We start from the raw sequence: 19,087 nt of genomic DNA, 5'->3' as shown, positions 1-19,087 counted from the left end.
CCCTGGGTGTCCCTTACTGCGTGTTGATCAGCGGGTTCTGATGGGCGCTGCGCCCAGGGCAGGTACAGCGGGTACGTCGCTGAGACCTTCCCAAGGGTGTCTCAGGAATTCGGGGGGTAAGGAACAAACACCTGAGATGGCCCCGTCCAGGGCCCCACTGGTGCCTCCGGGTGAAGTCTCCATCTCACGTGCTCAAAAATGAAGCAATTTTGAGCATATATTCCCCCCCCCCCCCAAAAAAAAAAGCTGTTAAAATATTGTGGTGAGTCGATATACGCAGTTGCTGTCAACAGGGGGTTTGTGACAAGGGTACTTGTATGTGGGAGCGATGCAGCCCCCCTGGGGCTGGCTTACAGGTTTCTTTACCTTTGGCCTCACACACCAGCGTTGGGTAAGACTGTGCCCAGCAACTGCGTGATTGCATAGAGCAGCAGGCTGGGCTTTTGGTTGGGTTGGGTTGGGTTCTTTTGCTAGTCCCAAGTCTCGAGGCCTTTTATACTACAATTTACAAAAGAATGCAGGCCTGTGTCTGTTTTTTAGGCTATTCTTTAGGGTTCAGGACATTTGAAGATTCTTTATTATCTGCTACAAGATTTAGACAATAGTAAAAAGTAGTTTGCTAATTTTCCTGAAGAAGGTTTAAGTATCTGCATGAGTGGACTACCAGTCTTGTTTCCATATGTTGGCTAGAGCTTTCACATTTCGTAAACAGGTTTAGTAAACCACAGCCAGGTCTTCCCTCATAGCTTTTCATCCTTAGCTCTCAGCACTTTCTATAAAAGACATGAGGTTTATTAGCTCCACATGAATAGAGAAACTGAGGCACTGAGAACCAATGCAGCAAAAGCAACAGCAGAGTGAGAATTGAGCCTGGCTGCTGTGCAGTCGACCTTTTTGGCTCTTTGACCAAACTCTTCCCTGCACATGTGTATTTGTTGCTAGTGGGTACTGTGGTCACATTTAAAAAAAAAAAAAACAACAAAAAAAACAAAAAACAAAACAAAAAACCCCCAAGAAAAACAGAAACAAAGTAAAAAAAACAGTAGCTGAAAAAACCTGGCTTGTTTGTGGTCTCAGCTTACACCCAGCATCAAGGCTTTGATATCTAGGGCCCACTCTGAAGGCAATAGAAGCAGTGGGCAGCCTGATAATAGACTGCGGGGCAGGGTGGTAACAGCTGTGCCCAGTGCCAGGCTGCTCCTAATCTCCGCAGTGCCAAAGGCCCTCGAAGCCAACCCTTCCGCCACCGTCTCCTCTTTCTCTGGTGACGCTCAGGGCGCTAATCTGCAATAGCACATGTTCAATGGCTGTGCCTGGGAAGTGCACTTGGGCAGTTAACAGGCTTGAGGTTTCTCAGAGCTGAGGAATGACAGGCCTGCAAACAAAATCTACACAGAAACAGGCTTTTCATATACCAGGTTTGGTATAAAGACAGACTTGGAGGTTCACAGATACGCAGTTGAGGAGGAGAGGGAAGAGGGGCACAAAACCACCTCCTCTTCACAAACCACCTCAGGTACTTCGTGTCATGTGCCATAATTTATAAGACTATAAGGAAGTGCTTCAGAGGAGGTGCATGATTCCAGGGAACTATTTTTAGCAAGAGAAAAAACAATGTTAAGTGATTGCATATTTTTTTCACTTCCCTTTTTTTTTTTTTTCCTTTGCTTGTGAGATGCTCTCAGTGAGTATATTTATTGCTGAAATTATTTTGCCAATTTTTTTGGACAGTGAATTAGCATCTTCAGCCTCTTCATAAATTGTAGCTATTGTAGATCAATACATTGCATATTTTAAGTAGTAGTTATTTAGTGTCAGTGCAACTCCCATTCCAAATGCAGCAATTGAATCTACAACTCAGAATTACACTATTAGTTAAGCATAGTTGGGAAAAATAAATATGAAATGTGCATGAATAAAATGAAATGTGCTTTCCAAGTAAATGTCCAAATAACCTTTCCAGAATTTTGTTTTAGGAAATTGTAGAAGATAGCCACTACCATTGCAGAAAATACCTACAATGGGACTAACTTATGTTGTCTTGCTGAGTAAACTGAACGGTTTAGAGAATACTTATTTTTCGGAAAATGATGAAACTATTATGTTTTAGAGAAATGAAAGTAATCTACCTGAATTTAAGGTCTTGCATTTATTGCTCCCTCATAAGTCTGGCTCATAGCTTCGCAGAGGATAACAGAATGTTCGCTAGCTCCTTTTTTGCAGTGTGCTTCTGTGCTAAGCTTTGTCTGTTCCTCCATTTGCTGGTGGAAGAAGTGGAAGTCATCTGTGGTGGGGAAGTCTGGAATAAGCTGATTTTTCTTTTGGAACAATATGGAAGGTCAGAGATTCCTTATCTCTAGCACCCCATAAAGTGGTAGTTACTTTCAATGAGTCAAGTCCTTCCACTGTCATCTTTTTATACAAAATAATTTAAGGTGCTTTCCTAATTATAGTTCCTTTTCCTATCCTTAAAAGGAACACTTGCAAAGCACTGACAGTCGCCTGACATGTAATAAAACTACTATAGGCTTCCAGAGGACAGTCCATTCTGGGTTTCTGTTGCTCAGTGATATTAGTCCTGTTTATCAGCAGGGGACATGACTGTGTCATGTTTTGCTCAGCCTCGCATCATTTCCTTTAATGCAGTGACATATTTCACACAGTGAACATTATAGTTAACTTCAGAGGAACTGGGTGTTCACCTCTAGCATTTTCCTGGCAAGTTCTGAAATACTACATCTCAGATATAAGAAAACAAGATATGTAAGAAATACTGTATTTCTTAATGTCAGGAGAGGAAGAGAGAGAGAGAGCATCTGTGCAAGTTAGTCACAGGTTGATTCAGATTTTAGATTGGCTGAAATAGGTGGATTCTTATTAAAGGAACATATATCACTGAGAGTGCAATGTTATAGTTATGCTTTACAAAGTGTTTTTTTTGTTACTGATCCTGTTCCCCTCCTTCGTGCAGTTAAACACTGAGAATGATGCTTGTTAGTGAACTGCAAATTTGCCTGGCAATGCACTGAATGTTGTGGTTATAGGAGGCTGCTGCTCAAAAGTTATTATTGTTTTTATTATGGATGTTGTCCTCTATGACTTATATGATGTTAAAATTTAAATTATGCAGCAGAAGCACATGTACTTAAAAAATTAAGATCATTCATTTTTGGCTATAATCTCTATATGTGTATATATTTGTATATATATTATGTATAAAATAATGAAACACAAATACAATGTGCACAGATATTAATGAATCACACTGTTTGCTGCACAGAGAGCTGGGATTAATTGTAATGGGGTGCATGTGACAATTTTCTCTTCCAAGCCACTCAGGAATGTACCTGTGCTCTTGTAAGCTGTACACAGGCAGTGAATAGACACTTTCCCTTGTGAAATGCTTTGATGAGCAGTCTGAGGAGTTGGCTACTCCCCTTGCTGGCTGAGTGACAGTCCCTGTAGTATAAAAAGGCCCCTTGGGGCAGGCTGCCCTGGGTGTAGCTGATACAGCACCAGAAAGAGGGCTTGTTCTGCACCTGGGAAACCTGTGTTAGGTTGTAGCCACCAACAGGTCTAAGCTACGCAAAATGCGTGAAATTGTGCACCTTCAGATTGGCCAGTGTGGGAACCAAATTGGAGCTAAGGTAAGGTCTCTTTTCAATATTGGTCATTAAGTGCGATCAGTGGTAGCAGGTCAAACATCCTTAACGGATGGGGACTTTTGGAGGGAACAATTTGTTAACTCAGTGATAGGATGCATGGCACATTAGCAGTGAATATGACTACTTTGATATTAAAGTCATAAGATGGGCTTGCTCCTTATGCAAAGGTTCATTAACCTTTAAATTAAAGCCTGTCAGTGCATGAAACAGCTGCAATAACTATGGCACAGTGATTATAAGTGCTCCAGAGCATTCCTGCTGGGAATTTCATTATTCCCAGGGGCACTAATCTAGTCTGCAAAATACTGGGACAAGTGAAGGAGCCAGTAATTCCAGGGCTGTAAAGTTGTGATGCCATACAGCAATAACTCTGCCACATTATAATAATTAATATGGGATTCTATTAGTCAACAGAATGACCTGTGCTATCAGTGACCAGTTAGGTTTTTCTAAGAGTAGCACAAAGTGCAGTTAAGGATTCCTGCCTAATGGACCTCCTGCGAGAGGTAGCGGTGTCATTTGGAGTATTTTGCTGTTACTTAGAGAAAAGTCACTCTCTGCTGACTTTCTGTGCCAGGAGGGGAAAAAAAAAAAGCATTGCTTTTTGCCCTGTGATGTCCATCTTTTTTTTATTGATAAGTAGGAAGTTGTCAAATAAAAGTATCTGGGTTAATTTGGGGCTGGAACATCTTTGAAGACACATGATAGCTGAAGGGTTGTTCTGTTGTGTTCTTCCTCCATTTCTTGCTCCCACAAATCTCACCTTGATTCCCTTTATTGGCACATGAAGCTGTGGATGGACAGGGAATGTCATGTTAGACCCAGATAGTTTGAATGCAGCCAGTGTGATAGTTGAAAGGTCTGTACTTTTTCTGTTGGCTTTGACCTGGAAACTGCTTATGTCTAGTGAGACCTGTAGAAAAGTGCACACACACACATACACACACACACACTCTCTAATACATGTTGGCATGGTGTATTTGTACACTCAAAAAGAGACTGCACGATAAACCAGAAGACCTTTAAAATTAAAATAGCCTGGTCATTATAGTGAGTGGGTGTGTCTACATTAAGACTGCTGTGGCTGCTGCCTAGATAAGAGCCGCAGTACAAGACATCCATATGAGTGTCAAGATAGAACATTTAGAACCAACATCTGTTTGTGGAAAGCATTGCTCACACACAACTTTGAGCCAGCTTTGCCATGCCACAGTCCCACTTGTATGTGGCAGGTTTCAAAACAACTCTCCCAATCCCCCCCCCCCCCCCCCCCGACTTTTTTGTTAACTTCATACCAACTAGTACCTGTGTTATTTAAATTAATACCAATTTTCCTTTACTATAAAGAGATCAAATTGAGGGCCTCCACCTATTAGTGCATGGGCGATGGCTAAGCAGCATAAATGGTCTACTAAACTTTTCTCTTGCACTTATTTGGGGAGGGGGGAAAAGAGGAGCCCCTCTCTGATCTAATATGTAAATGGCAAAACACCCCCCCCCTTCAGGCACAGTTCCTACTTTATGTGCCATCAGGCATGAGAGCAGCAGAGCTGGTGTTGAACACATTGTCCTGAAAAAAAACAAAATTTGAGTGTATTGAACCTTTCTTTCCTTTTTCAGTTCTGGGAGGTGATAAGTGATGAACATGGAATTGACATTGCTGGAAACTACCGTGGGGATGCGTCACTGCAGCTTGAGCGAATTAGCGTGTACTTCAATGAGGCTTACTGTAAGTGCTCAGCACTGATAGGGTGTTGGCATGGCAAGTAGCAGAGCCAACATGAAGGTTACAATAAGTAATTAAAAAAAAAAAAATCCCCAAATCACTGTAGGTGGGTCAGATTTTTTCAGAGTAGATTATAAGCCTGTCTCTTTGACTTCTAACAATAATTATTTGCATTGATTTTCTTTTGTCCTAGCCCATAAATACGTGCCCCGTTCTATCTTGGTGGACCTGGAACCTGGTACGATGGACAGTGTACGGTCTAGCAAAATAGGCCCACTCTTTCGACCTGACAATTTTATTCATGGTATGTACAGCATCCTGTCAGCAAACTAATTAGAGTCAACTGTCCCAAAACAACCTTTTAACTCCCATCTTCATAGCCTTTAAAAATGTTATTGTTAACTTTGTGGCTGTTATTTCTGTAATTCTGTTTACAGGTAATTCAGGTGCTGGAAACAACTGGGCCAAGGGCCATTACACAGAAGGCGCTGAACTGATTGAAAACGTCATGGATGTGGTCAGGAACGAGTGTGAGAGCTGTGACTGCCTTCAGGGATTCCAGCTCATCCATTCACTTGGTGGTGGCACAGGCTCAGGTATGGGCACGCTCCTCATCAACAAGATCAGAGAAGAATATCCCGACAGGATTATGAACACTTTCAGTGTTGTGCCTTCACCCAAAGTATCCGACACGGTCGTAGAGCCATATAATGCCATCCTCTCCATCCATCAGCTAATAGAGAATACAGATGAAACCTTTTGCATTGACAATGAAGCTCTGTACGATATATGTTTTAGAACTTTAAAGCTCACCAATCCCACCTATGGCGACCTCAACCACTTAGTATCCCTAACGATGAGCGGCGTCACAACCTCGCTCCGTTTTCCTGGTCAACTGAACGCAGATCTGAGAAAGCTGGCTGTTAACATGGTGCCCTTTCCTCGCCTGCATTTCTTTATGCCAGGCTTTGCTCCGCTGACAGCTCGAGGTAGCCAACAGTACAGAGCCCTCTCAGTGCCAGAGCTTACTCAACAAATGTTTGATGCGCGCAACATGATGGCAGCCTGCGACCCTCGTCGTGGACGTTACTTGACTGTGGCATGCATCTTCAGAGGCCGAATGTCTACCCGAGAAGTGGATGAGCAGTTGCTGGCTGTCCAGACCAAGAATAGTTCCTACTTTGTGGAGTGGATCCCTAATAACGTCAAAGTGGCTGTGTGTGACATACCACCACGAGGCTTGAAGATGGCCGCTACCTTTATTGGCAATAACACAGCCATTCAGGAGCTCTTCATCAGGGTTTCCGAACAGTTCTCAGCTATGTTCAGAAGAAAAGCGTTTCTCCATTGGTATACTGGTGAAGGGATGGATGAGATGGAGTTTTCTGAAGCAGAAGGTAACACCAATGACCTTGTGTCCGAGTACCAGCAGTACCAGGATGCCACTGCAGATGTTGAGGAATATGAAGAGGTAGAAGTGGAAGCCAGCTCAGAAAAGGAAGCACTGTAAACCCAATGGTAATAGCAAAACATGGCCCTAACAAGCCTGCTGACACTCACTAAAGAAAAAGCAGTAGCCATCATCTGCATACCAAAAATAACACCTTCAGAATTTTTTCTCTGCATCTGGCCAAAATATATCCAATATTACAATACAATGCTTTTGAAATTAATGGCAGCTCTGCTTTACTCTCCTGAACAACCATTGCCAATTCTCTCCCAAAAAAGAGCCACTACGAAGACAAGTTGTCTCGTAACAGCCTTTCTTGTAAGTGTATTCACTTTTAGAATCACCAGATACTGAATGTAATATACAGCCTCTGTGTCTGTGCATATATATCAAGATCATAAGCAACAGCAAAATATGCTATCAACGCATCAAATTTATTTATTCTCAGGTGAACACAGTCTGTGTTGTGTTTGTGAACTTGTTACTGTTTCAGGAGCACAGGCACACCTGTAAGGCCTATAAGGGCAGTACCTATTTTATTACACACTCCACAGACTGATGGAATCTCCAGACAAGTTCAGTTCCTTAAGTTACAGGGGGAGGGGAAACAACATGCAGCAAGACTGAATATGCACATTCTTACTTTTTTTTGAAGTACTTTAATAGTTCTATCACATTGCTGGCTTAGATTATTGCAGAGCTTGCATTCATTATCATTGTGTGGTTTGTTTCTATTTCAAACTATAGATTGAGTTATATTAGCATACAAAGTTGTGAACACTGTGTAAAAGCTTTGGTGTGGTATTTTTTTCCCCCCATGTACTAACTACTGTAAATTTTTTCCTATCATTCAGTACAGCAAAATGGATAGAATGGTTTGCAGCTAGTTAGATCTAAGTTCAACGGCAATCACTAAATCAAAAACTTATCTTGACTTCAGGAAAAAAAAAAACTTTCTTGCCAGTCACAGACATCTACTTAACACTGTATTTATAATATTCTTTAAATAAAAATTATATAGCATTCTATAAAATAATACTTGAGCTATTTGATAGACAAAGATCATAGTTTATTCTTGTAAGGACTAACTTTAAAATACATTAAAAAATTGAGCTTTTTTATTATACTTTTAGAAGAGAGAGTTTATTATACTGTGAAGAACGTAATGCCTCATGCATTAGTCAACAGCAGAAGTGTCTAGGGGAACACACACATTCTGTAAGTGTGCTCCATTTCCTCCCGTGCAGTGGGACAGGTACATGTGCTGTGAAGACACACAGCAGCAGGAACACGCAAACACCTCCCCCAAACCAGCACAGCTGGAAGTATGACTTCGGCCCCCAGGCAAGCACGGCGGCAGTGTCACCCTCCATTCCCACTGCTTTCCAGTGAACACGTGTCCCTCTTCCCCCCAGTAAAGTGACAAAGTGGTAACACGAAGGACAACCAGTAGCTGTGTGATCAGAGTACAGCCCAGGGGTTTCTGCGCCTCCTTCTCCAGCTCTTACAGGACGCCAGGTCTCCAGCTCCCGCTTCACTGCTCAGTGTTCAGACAGCTCTGGAGATGAGATCCCCTGCAGCACACCCACAGCAAAATAGCCTGCTTCCAGTTTAGTCGTAACCCAGCCTTGCCAAACTGGTTTTTCACTGAGTTAGTTTTGTTCCAAGCACAAATGGAAGATGAACACCATGACAACAGAGAATTTTAAAGCCAACAGTATACCACTTCCTGTGGAGAGATCTGACAGATATTTTTAATTATTGAAATTACATGCCTATATTCTCTTTTGACATAGGTTTTAGTGCAGAAAAGTTTTAAACAACAATTAAATTTCTCATTCATTATGTATCTGGAATATCAGCATGAAATCCAACAAAAGATTTGCCTTAAAGACATGTTGCTACAGAATAGTGGACTCTGATAACAGTCATGTATTTTTAACATAAGAGAAAGATAAATGTCTCTGCAAATGGAGTAGTTGGTTTCAAGAGGAACAACACTTTCCACACATTCATTTAACAGAAATTACATTTATTAGCATGCTGCTTTACATAGAGAGGCAAGTTTTACAGTTGATGTGATGACATTATATTGCAGAGTCTTGAGCTTGCCTACAGCTTTGCAGTTTGCTGTTAAGAGTATTCACCACAGATCAGTTCCTATGGGATTTAAAATACAAGTTATTCAATTCAAGAATACGTACAAGGTGTGCTTCAAACAAAAGGTAATAACATTTAATCTCAGATCAGGACTAGAAGCTGTTCTACTTGGAAGAGGAGTGATTTCAGCTGCATGCGATATATGCAGTGTCACAAATAAAGGTACAAGTAGCATCGATCTTTCACAGACAGTAGATAACCCTTAAGAAAATAAGTCTGCTGATAGGGGAAACAGTAGTTCAGAGAGGCTGTCTGTCGGGAAACCTATGAACATCACCACAGAAACCCAGCTGTTTTGCTTAAACCGTAACAACTTTGACCAAACACCAAATCGTTCAAAGCAGGGCTTGATGGACAGACCATCTCACTTTACTGAACTAATGAGATTAAGCAGTTTCCTATCCCACATGTAATCAGGATGCTGAGACATCTGCACACATTTGCACTAAACCCGTCTGAAATCCATTCCAGTTTCATGCATGAAGATCAGAGCTGATTTGCCACATACAGCACGAAATGACACAAGCAGCTAGGTGCTTCATTAACCTTACATTGGGAAACCAACACTCCTCCTATAAAAAGCTCTAATAAGGCACCCCAGCCCACTCAATTTACTTACATTTTATTCCTTCTTGGGTTTCACAGTTTTCACAGTGGCCATCGCCGCCCTCTCGGCCTCCGCTTTGTACTGAGGCTTCATTGCTGCTCTAACAACCTGAGCACAGATCTGGGAATACCGGATGTAACTAGAGATAGGAGAGAAAAGGGAGAAGAAAACGGAGGTGAGGATCAAACCCGTCCCAAAAGCTCTTCTGCCTCCAGAAGCGCCGCTGTGACCCCGCCAACCCTCCCTCCCAGGCCCTCGCCTCCGGCCGCTACAGTTATCGCAAGGAAGTCGCGAGAGGGGCCTTGTCGCCGCCCGGCGGGTACCTGAGCCCGGCCTGCCGCCAGTACGCCACCATGGCTGCGGCTCCTCTCCCGGGCAAGGTCAGCGCCCACCGGAAGGGGAAGGACCACAGCGCTGCGCTCTAGCCAATCAACAAGCAGGACTGAGCCTTTAGCCAATGGGAATCCGCATTACCTCAGGGAGTCTGACCAATGGCAACTACCATTCTCTCCTCCAGTCACAGCGCCCTCCCCTGCAGCGACCAATCAGAGGGCTGAATGAGGCCCGCGAGCCCCGGCCTTTCCCTCTGAGGAGCCCCGGCCGCCGCCGGCCGCTGCCCTGCAGCCGCGGGAGCTCAGCGCTGACCCGCGGCAGGGAAGCAGGAGGCGCCCAGCCCAGCCACAGGGATGTGCTCAGCACCACACCACACCGACGCGTTTCTCCCAGTTCCCCCTCGTAGGAACTGTGTGGGAAGGTTGGGGCCTTCCCTGTTTGGGAAGGTCTCAGCTCCGCCTCCAGGTGTGGCCAGCTGGGACCTGCCTCGGGGGTCCAAAAAAGCGGGTGTGCGTGTGATCGTCCGTGATTCAGAGCCGGTAATTTGCCAGAAACACACTACGCGTCAATTAATTAAAGAATAGAAATTAAGGCCTGATTCTTCTATGAGGCTAATGGCTAGTTATATAGCACGTACGTTAGTTACATCTTAATTCATTCCTAAGTAGTTCTGTTGTAATCTAATAATCCAAGCAAGTGTTTAAAAGCATGTTTTCTTTCAGCTAATTCATTACCCCTCTATGCCATCGGTTCTTAGTGTTTTCTAGATAAGACTGCAAAGAAGAAAGTGGTTTACAAGCAGTGGAGCCTATGGTTTTTATAAACAGACTGTCTTCCGTTTGGAGTTTTAATCCATGCGTGGCCAAACTGCGCAATATTCAGTCTTATCCCATCAGGCATGATGTTTTAGCAAGGGATTCTTTTGTATGTAAAACCATTTATGCACACACCTGAAATTATATTCAGTCATTTGCGCTAAACAAATACACGAAAGACAACATAGCAAACTAAAAGCTATCATAGTCTGTCAACACTTAATGGAAAAATAGACAATTTTCCATATAAAATAAGCAAAAAGTTATGAGAAGACTTGAATCATGTTTGATAAGGAAACAATTTGGTCCTAATCTAATGTTCATTTAAATAATTGGGACTAAGGATTTAAGGAGATTATGGATTGGGTTTTTATTAAATCCTTGCATTTAAGCATGTATACATCTTTTCTCTATTCCTTCCATCCAGAGCCAAACCACATCAAAAATACATACAAATCCTCCAGAAGCTGTGCAGATCTTGAGGAAATGCTGGGGACTTTGGTTCTTTTTGCACAGAGGCTTTGTGTCAAACGCTTTGCACAAGTCCAGGTAGATGATGTCAGTTGTTCTTCCCTTATCCCCCAACGCTATAACCCCGTTGTAGAAGGCCACCAAATTTTTCAGGCAGGATTTGCCCTTAGTGAAGCCATGTTGGCTGTCACCAATCACCTCCTTATTTTCCATGTGCCCCAGCAGTTTCCAGGAGGATCCACTCCATGATCTTGCCAGGCACAGAGGTGAGGCTGACTGGCCTGGAGTTCTCCAGGTTTTCCTTTTTTCCCTTTTTCAAAATGGGGGTTATATTTCCCCTTTTCCAGTCAGTGGGAACTTCACTGGACTGCCACGACTTCTCAAATATGATGGATAGTGGCTGAGCCCCTTCATCCACCAGTTCCCTTGGGACCCGCAGATGCATCTCATCAGTCCCATGGACTTGTGAACCTTCAGGTTTCTTAGATGGTCTTGAACCTGATCTGCACCTACAGTGGGGGGGTCTTCCTTCTCTCAGTCCCTGCCTTTGCCTTCTGTGTCTTAGGTGGTGTGGCTGGAGCACTTGCTGGTGAAGACCGAGGCAAAAAAGTAATGGAGTACCTCAGTCTTCTCCATATCCCGGGTAACTAGGTCTCCTGTTTCCTTCTGGAGAGGGCCCACGTTCTCCCTAGTCTTCCTTTTATCACTGATATACCTTGTTTTTCTTGTTGTCCTTGATGTCCCTTGTTTTTCTTGTTGTCCTTGATGTCCCTGGTCAGATTTAATTCTATCAGGGCTTTGGCCTTCCTAACCTGATTTCTGGCTGCTCAGTTTCTCTGTATCCCTCCCAGCCTACCTGTCCTTGCTTCCACCCTCTGTAGGCTTCGTTTTTGTGTTTGAGCTTGTCCAGGAGCTCCTTGTTCATCCACACAGGCCTCCTGGCATTTTTGCCTGACTTCTGATCTTTGTTGGGATGCATCACTCCTGAGCTTGGAGAAGGTGATCCTCTGCTACGTCAGTCTGTCTCCAGGATAGCATATGACAGTGAGAGAAGACTGCCTAATAGTGCATTAGTAGGAATACTAACCAGGAAGAAAGAGTGGAAAGATGTAAAGAATTTCCCATCCTTAATTTGCCTACTTAATCTCTCTGCTGAGATTACTGAAGAAGACTCTAGTTAGTGCCAGTTGTGATGACATTTTTGAAAGTGGACACTTTAGGATGCTACATTACTCTAGTTCCTTCCATTTGGACTAATGATTTGTGGTTTTTTTTTTTATACTGCTAAACAACTTTTCTCCTACTGAATTCAGGATTCATTTCTAAAATCCATGTATTACAATCTTTCCTACATACTTTTAAGGAAATAAGAAGCATAAATGAGACTGAAAATAATTCTTATTTCATGCATTTATTTCCTTATTTATTTTTTCTGTGAGCCCTTTTTATCCTAATTTTGAGACAGACATGGCATATTAGAGCAAAGCTTTCCAACCTGTAAAAATTAAATCAGTTAAAAAATATTTGTTATGATGACAGTGCTTTTAACACAGAAAGGGTACCAGTGGTATGATATTGAAACAAAACATACTTGTTTTCTAAAACCCAACTATACCAATGATATCAAAAAGATACAAGAAAGCACCAAAGATTTAAGGAAGCCTCTCTCTGCTACTTATGGAACATATTTGATGCAACACAACTGCACTACTTACATATATTGATAAAGGGGATGTAACATACAAATGCTGTTTTGATGGTAACTTCTGATTATTTGATAGCTAAAATAGTTATCAATAAGATTATTTTAAGCCTCATGGGTAGCCCAGGCCACAAATACGGCTTGGCAGAAAAAAAGTCATGCTAGCAGAGTTGGACATCTTTCTTCCAGCTACGTGTCCCTCTATTCCTGCCCCACACCTTCTCCTATTCCTCTCCCTACCCTTGTCTCTCACCTGCTCTTTTTCCGCCAGTTTTCTTTTCCCACCACATCTTCTCTCTCTGTACCTCCACATGAAGTGCCTCTGCCTGCAATTCTGTGCAATGCACTCAGATTTAAATCCATAGTGGAGATATACAACTTGGATGCAATTATTTGCATGTTTAGCTCTGTTTAGTATTTGTTGATCTCGATAGATAAAAATTCAGCGTTAATTATAAAAGTTAAACCTTTGGGAGAGGTACCATGCTGAGACAGAATGGAAATTAGATTAGTGACAGAAGTTGTGCTCTACAAAAATTCCACAATATATATTGATGTTTAGGCAGCTGTAAACAAGGCACCATTATAGATTTGTGCAACCTGTTTTGATGCTGAGTTCTGTTTAGATGCCAGGATATATTTGTAAAGCCCTAAACTTTCCTCAGATAAGAACTTTCAGAGACAGAATTTAGGAAAGAGCATATAAAGGAGGAAAGTTTAGAAAGATATAGAGAGAGGTAGCAGAGAGGAGGAGGGATGTGTTAAGAGGGTTAAATGCTGAGATCAAGAGAAGCTGAAGTGGTGCAATTAGCAACATCCAGAAATGTGACAGCGGATAGGTCTGGGGGAACTAAAGATGTGAGATTAGAAATGTCCAAAGAAACTGAGGAGGTGAGGGAAGAAGCATCCTGAAAGGTGAGATTGGACACATCCAGAAAGGGTGTAGCGATGAGATTAGAAACATCCTCAGAGGTCAATGAGGATAATTCAGAGGAGCCCTGAACATGAAATAGTTAAAATCAGTAAGATCTAGTGATTCTGAAGAGGTTGAGGAGGTGTGGTCTGAAACACATAGTGTGGATGGAGGCACTGTACAGGAAAAGTCCAAGGAAGCTGAGGAGGCGTGACTGGAAACATCTAGAGAGGATGAAGAAGGGAAGCTGGAAAGGTCTAGAGATGGTGAAGAAGTAGGACTGGAGAAATCTGGGGAGGGTATAGAGGTGAGACTTGAGAGATCTAAGGAGATTGAAGAACTGTCGCCAGAGAGATCCAGAGAGCCTGATGAAGTGAGACTTGATAGGTCCAGTGAAATCGAAGAGGTGAAACTGGAGCGCTCCCAGGAATCTGAAGAGGTGAGACTGGAGAGCTCTGAGGAGGTACTGGAGAAGTCTGAAGAGGCTGAAGGTGTGAGACTTGAAAGGTCCAGAGAAGATGAAGAAGTGAGACTGGAGGAGTCCACAGAGGACAAAGTGCTCAGACTGGATAAATCCAAAGGATCTGAAAAGGGGATTTTAAAGAGTTCCAAGGAGGCTGAGGTCTTGACACTGGAGGGGTCCAGGGAGGCCACAAAAGTGAGACCAAGTAGGTCCAGGTAGATTGAAGAGATGACACTGAAAAGCCAAGTAAATCCACAACATGACTGGTGTTAAATCAGAAGTATCTTAAACTAAAGATATCTTATAACATGCCAAAACAAAACAAAAAGACATAATGAACCCAAATAATATTACTTTTGAAAATAGCTAAGCATAGAGTTTTAATCTTTATGTCTCTTATTGGTTTCTCTTTTGGTGCAGAAAAATAGTAATAGGAGCTAGTAATTAAAATTAAATTAAAAATAGTAATAAGAGCTCACAGACTTATTTAGAATATTGCTTCTTTACAGAGGACCAGTACAGAAGTACAAATACAGACTAATATGTACCATAGAGCAGACATTCTTCTATCCTGGCATGTCTCTAGATTTTAGCATCTATGAGAGTCTGACAAAAAATACCCTCTTGTCAAATGCCATCTCCCTGTCCTGAAGGTCTGGAATAAAAGAATAGCTATGTAATAGAATGGAAATTATAATGTTTTTGTTGTTCTTTTCCAGATACCATAGGATATTCAGATACCAGGCTGCTTGTTGGTTATGGAGAGAGATTTAAAAAAAATACATTGTTGTAAATGGCAACAAGTCAAACTGGGCCTCTGACTGTAAAGGTATGAGGGATTATTTCCTTTTGATTCATAACATCTAACTAAAAAACATGGATCTTCCTGGTGACGCTAACAAAAATGTCAAAGAAAACAGTATTTTTCTTTGCAGCGTGTGCAGGATTTATTTTTGAAAGCTACCAGTATGCTAAACTGGTTCTGTGACTAAGAAATGAACATTTCAGCAACATTAGTTCTAGTAGTTTTTCAGATAAAAAGAGGTCTTATTTTATTTCTTATATTTTGTACCTCTGGACATAAAACCTGTACTGTAATAACAGTAATTTTAAAATTTGTGGTTAGTTTGAATCATTTCATTAAAATATCCTAAAGAGAAGTTCTGATAGAAGGCAGACATCTAATTAAAAAGGGACCAGAACAGCTTATATTCCAGTTCATAAAGGTGCATCTAATTATAGTATGAGATCTACGTCTACGGCCTTCTCTTGACTCAAGACTGTGCTGCAAAGCAGAGAATAGTTGAAACCTGCTGTTGTCTTTCCAGACATAGGCACAGGAATGCACATAAAGTTTTTCAGAGAGCCATCACAAAAGCATTTTATGGACCAAGAAAGTGATACACACTTACAGGAGGCTGCAGCTTCTCAGGTGAATACACCCAAGCTTTGCCCATCTTATTACACAACTGACGTCCAGGTGCGTGTATAATGGATTTAACATAATCACCATGGGGGGAACTCCCACTGAGGTCACCTCTTAACTGAAGGAGGTGTCTGCTGAACATGGACTGAAGTTGACAGGAATGATGTCTTACTATTCAAATATTAAAATTGTGGGGATTTAGCACAACACAAAAATTACCAGACTAAAAAAAAGAGTTGCTTATGTACCAATGATGACAGTTCGTGAGTACACTTAATATTTATTCATAATGCATCTGTAATTTTAGAGCTCATGCAACATGGTTGTAATTCTATAAAGAGCACAATGTTTAAAGATCAAAAGGCAAAACAAATGAATTTTTCTTAACATGCATAATTCGTGATGAAATTACAAGTTTGCTTGCTGCCCTATATTCTTAATAAAACAATAAAAATAAACACCTTAAAAAAATCCCTTTGTAACTAACAACACTATCATTTTGTGACTGTCTTTATCTTTAATTTTAAAAATCTCTCAAGTGCATTGTACAGGGGAGAACAAATAATTATTCAAAAGGCAAATTACAATACAATAAAAAGCCAGTATCAACATGATTTCCACACACTATAAATTCCATCATCTCTTCACTGTGTTCCTTCTGCCATAATTTAAGATGGCAAAGTTATTGCACATTTTTCTATGAAATAACACTGTCAAGAAACATGGAATTATGGTCACTATTGTATAAAATGTGCAGGTCAGTAATAAAGCTTCCTACCTTTGATAGCTGTGGATTTATCTCCTTTCTCTGCCTGTGTAAGCCATACTGGGCTGTGCTGGTAAAGCTCTGCTGTTCTCTCTGCTGATGACCCTAATCTGTTCCACAGCTACTGGAAATCATGCCATACTGGTAACAATAGGCTTATCTCCTATTAAATCTCCTCCTGTCTAAGTACTGCACTCTGCACAGAGCACCAGCAGAAAACATACTCCAAAATCAGCTCTAATCCTAAGATAAAGTTGCAGTTATGTGCTGTTTCTTATTACAGTACATTTTGAAGGTTAGTTGACAAAGCAGATGAAGACATAAATTTTTAACTTTTGGACACCTGGATTCAAAGTAAAAATAATTTTGCAGTGTTATCCAAGTTCTCAGCTCTCCATGCTACAAAATCTGGCATAAACAGTCTCTGGAGGGACCCAGGATCTGCAGAGCAGAATTCAGGTACACTCAGGTTCTAAGAATCTTGTGCATTACTTCCTATTTTAATATGTTTAATAACTTTTGTTAGCTGTGTTACTTTTTAAATGTTGTTACAACAAAATAACATGATAATGTAAAACATTCTGTCCACAGTCAATGATAATATTGAATAAGAGTTTTAAAAACACCTAGGTGACATAAATGGCTGGAGCCTGTTTTCAGAAATTGTTAAGTCTCATATGTGCTTGCCCTTCTTTGAAAGACAAGGGAGACTCAGTATCCTAGGTAAATAAGGGCCATTATTGCGTCTCACTTCGCGGATAGGGAAATACTGTCTGTGCAGTAGCACCCTGCTTCCATTTGTTCTGTCTACTCTTTCACAAGAAAAGCAGAGAAATTGCGTAGCTTTCCGCATGTCCCTCAAAACTGGCAATTATAAATAGAGAAAATAAAACTGTATAGAGCATTACGCTAAGAAGGTTACGTGCTTGTAGCACTTCAGCTAGATCATTCGGAATATGACACAACTACAAAACATAAATAAATTCCAAGTAGAGGTTCTGATACACACTTCCTTAATCCCAATTTCACAACATACCTACTAGATTTTGCTGCAGCTGCTATATGTAAATAAGTTTAAATCTAGATAAACCAAAGCAGTTATCTCACAGGTAAGTAATATCTGCATAGTCCCCAAAAACCCGTTAACAAGAACTCACCCAAATGATGCTATTTGTCATATTATAGAACAGATTTCTTACCAGGGTATCTGCAAAGTTGAACAGGCTCCAGGAATAACAACATTCACAGCAGGGGCAACTGTTTCCTTTAATTTGGTGTAAAAAGGATTGGGTATCTGATTAGGAAAATATTTACTACATATGTCATTCATTTTATTATATTCTAGCTGATATATTCAGCTGGATAATATATACATATTATTTAGCTGATACTATTTTTTTAGCACAGTGCTTTAAAACTTTTTGATTAAAGGACTGTCAAACCTTGCTGAAGAAAATGTAAAAAAGCCTTCTTGTGCTGAGCTTGTGATATATGTGTCTGAGATGAAAGACTTTAACTTAACAATGTTACTGTTTTACAAAACTGTAATTTTTACTCTTGTAATAACATACATTGTTTACAGAATCAAATACTCTTCCTACTAGATGCAGTATGAAATTATTGTAGTACACATTGCAGAGGGAATACAATTTCAGCCCACCCAACAGCTTCCTATAGATAAGGAGATCCTCCATTTCTTCTCTTGCAGCATGTCTCACTTTGTTGCTGGCTGCCTAAAGATTTTATCACCACTCATATTCATGTTTTTTTGGCTCAACAAGTTGACGTGGCTCAACAAAGCATGTGAAGACCACTATCTTCAGTGCAAGGGAAGAAGCAGGACAGTGCAACCAAGGAGACTGTTTCCTATCATTGAAGGTAAGCAATTACTTCAGTTTAGTTGTAACATGTATCCTCACCTTTAGAACAATTCATTCTCTGGCAACATATAAAGCAAAGCTATCAAATTATTTGAGAAAGAAATGAACAGGTCCTGTGCAAATGAAAGAACAGCCTTCACCTTAAGAAACGGAAGGATTCTCAAACAACTCTGTGCTTTCACACAAGCTCTCTTTATTGGCACTCTTCAGTTCTTCTATAAATGTGAACCTCAACGGGACACTGATCTTTCCTTTGAACCAACTGTCAATGCCAGGGGGCTCTGAAAGGTTGCAGTTACTAGGCAATGGGTGCTTAGGTTTACTGTGTATGACATTTATTGGAAATATGCTAGACTGTACAGCTTAACTGCAAGTATAGACCACAAGAGACAGATCGATCAGCAATGTTGTAGGAAATGGTGGTGAAAGTTTTTTCTGTTTTTTCCAAAACAAACAACTGGTTTACATTTACAGTCAACTGCTATATGACTGAACAGGTACAGACGCTCATTGTCAGCAAGAAGAAATACTTCTCAGGTAAATTAAGCCTTTTAAAAAGTACTTAATTTCTCTTGCTGACTGAAGAAAGTGGTATTATTTTAGTGTCCATATAGACACAAGTTGTTTCAGGGTCACAGTAAATTTAGGACACAAGAGTAGCAGGCAATTAGCAAGGTGCACAAATGCAAGTCTTTAACAAGTTTGTAGTG

At 41.0% G+C, this 19,087-nt stretch overlaps 3 protein-coding genes across 4 annotated transcripts in view; 2 read left to right on the top strand and 1 right to left on the bottom strand.

Moving 5' to 3' along the window:
• Positions 1-109: 109 nt before the first annotated feature.
• Positions 110-7,967, top strand: TUBB1 (tubulin beta 1 class VI). 2 transcript variants are annotated; one of them, XM_074843399.1, is made up of 4 exons: positions 110-170; positions 5,286-5,394; positions 5,585-5,695; positions 5,829-7,967. In XM_074843399.1, the coding sequence occupies exons 3-4, from the start codon at positions 5,635-5,637 to the stop codon at positions 6,899-6,901; spliced, it is 1,134 nt and encodes a 377-aa protein (XP_074699500.1). In that variant the 5' UTR covers positions 110-170; positions 5,286-5,394; positions 5,585-5,634; the 3' UTR covers positions 6,902-7,967. The 2 variants fall into 2 exon arrangements, with proteins under 2 accessions (XP_074699500.1, XP_074699499.1); XM_074843398.1 differs by lacking the exon at positions 110-170 and adding an exon at positions 3,384-3,647.
• An 889-nt stretch (positions 7,968-8,856) lies between these two features.
• ATP5F1E (ATP synthase F1 subunit epsilon) lies at positions 8,857-10,056 on the bottom strand. The gene is made up of 3 exons (XM_074843402.1): positions 9,932-10,056; positions 9,621-9,747; positions 8,857-9,001 (listed from the first exon to the last, which is right to left on the bottom strand). The coding sequence occupies exons 1-2, from the start codon at positions 9,961-9,963 to the stop codon at positions 9,624-9,626; spliced, it is 156 nt and encodes a 51-aa protein (XP_074699503.1). The 5' UTR covers positions 9,964-10,056; the 3' UTR covers positions 8,857-9,001; positions 9,621-9,623.
• Positions 10,057-11,234: 1,178 nt separating this feature from the next.
• The window catches only part of ZNF831 (zinc finger protein 831), a 60,936-nt gene continuing 53,083 nt past the window's right edge, over positions 11,235-19,087 (top strand). The window contains exons 1-6 of the mRNA XM_074843397.1: positions 11,235-11,305; positions 11,793-11,870; positions 15,025-15,134; positions 15,634-15,785; positions 16,870-16,956; positions 18,206-18,375. The gene's annotated coding sequence lies outside the window, so the exon portion shown is untranslated. The remainder of the gene's footprint in view (positions 11,306-11,792; positions 11,871-15,024; positions 15,135-15,633; positions 15,786-16,869; positions 16,957-18,205; positions 18,376-19,087) is intronic.

Source organism: Strix aluco, chromosome 17 (assembly GCF_031877795.1).
Source record: "Strix aluco isolate bStrAlu1 chromosome 17, bStrAlu1.hap1, whole genome shotgun sequence".
In the NCBI taxonomy this organism is placed as follows: domain Eukaryota; kingdom Metazoa; phylum Chordata; class Aves; order Strigiformes; family Strigidae; genus Strix; species Strix aluco.
Note: the sequence above shows the minus strand (reverse complement) of the source record. Positions and strands in the feature narration are given on the sequence as shown.

What these genes read in the sequence shown, in the direction of transcription:
- TUBB1 (XM_074843398.1), top strand. Translation starts at nt 3,591, where the DNA reads ATGCGTGAAATTGTGCACCTTCAGATTGGCCAGTGTGGGAACCAAATT. An exon ending in GTACTTCAATGAGGCTTACT is followed by an intron (nt 5,395 to 5,584) that starts GTAAGTGCTCAG and finishes CTTTTGTCCTAG; the next exon opens with CCCATAAATACGTGCCCCGT. An exon ending in ACCTGACAATTTTATTCATG is followed by an intron (nt 5,696 to 5,828) that starts GTATGTACAGCA and finishes TTCTGTTTACAG; the next exon opens with GTAATTCAGGTGCTGGAAAC.
- ATP5F1E (XM_074843402.1), bottom strand. Translation starts at nt 9,963, where the DNA reads ATGGTGGCGTACTGGCGGCAGGCCGGGCTCAG. An exon ending in TGGCGGCAGGCCGGGCTCAG is followed by an intron (nt 9,748 to 9,931) that starts GTACCCGCCGGG and finishes TCCTATCTCTAG; the next exon opens with TTACATCCGGTATTCCCAGA.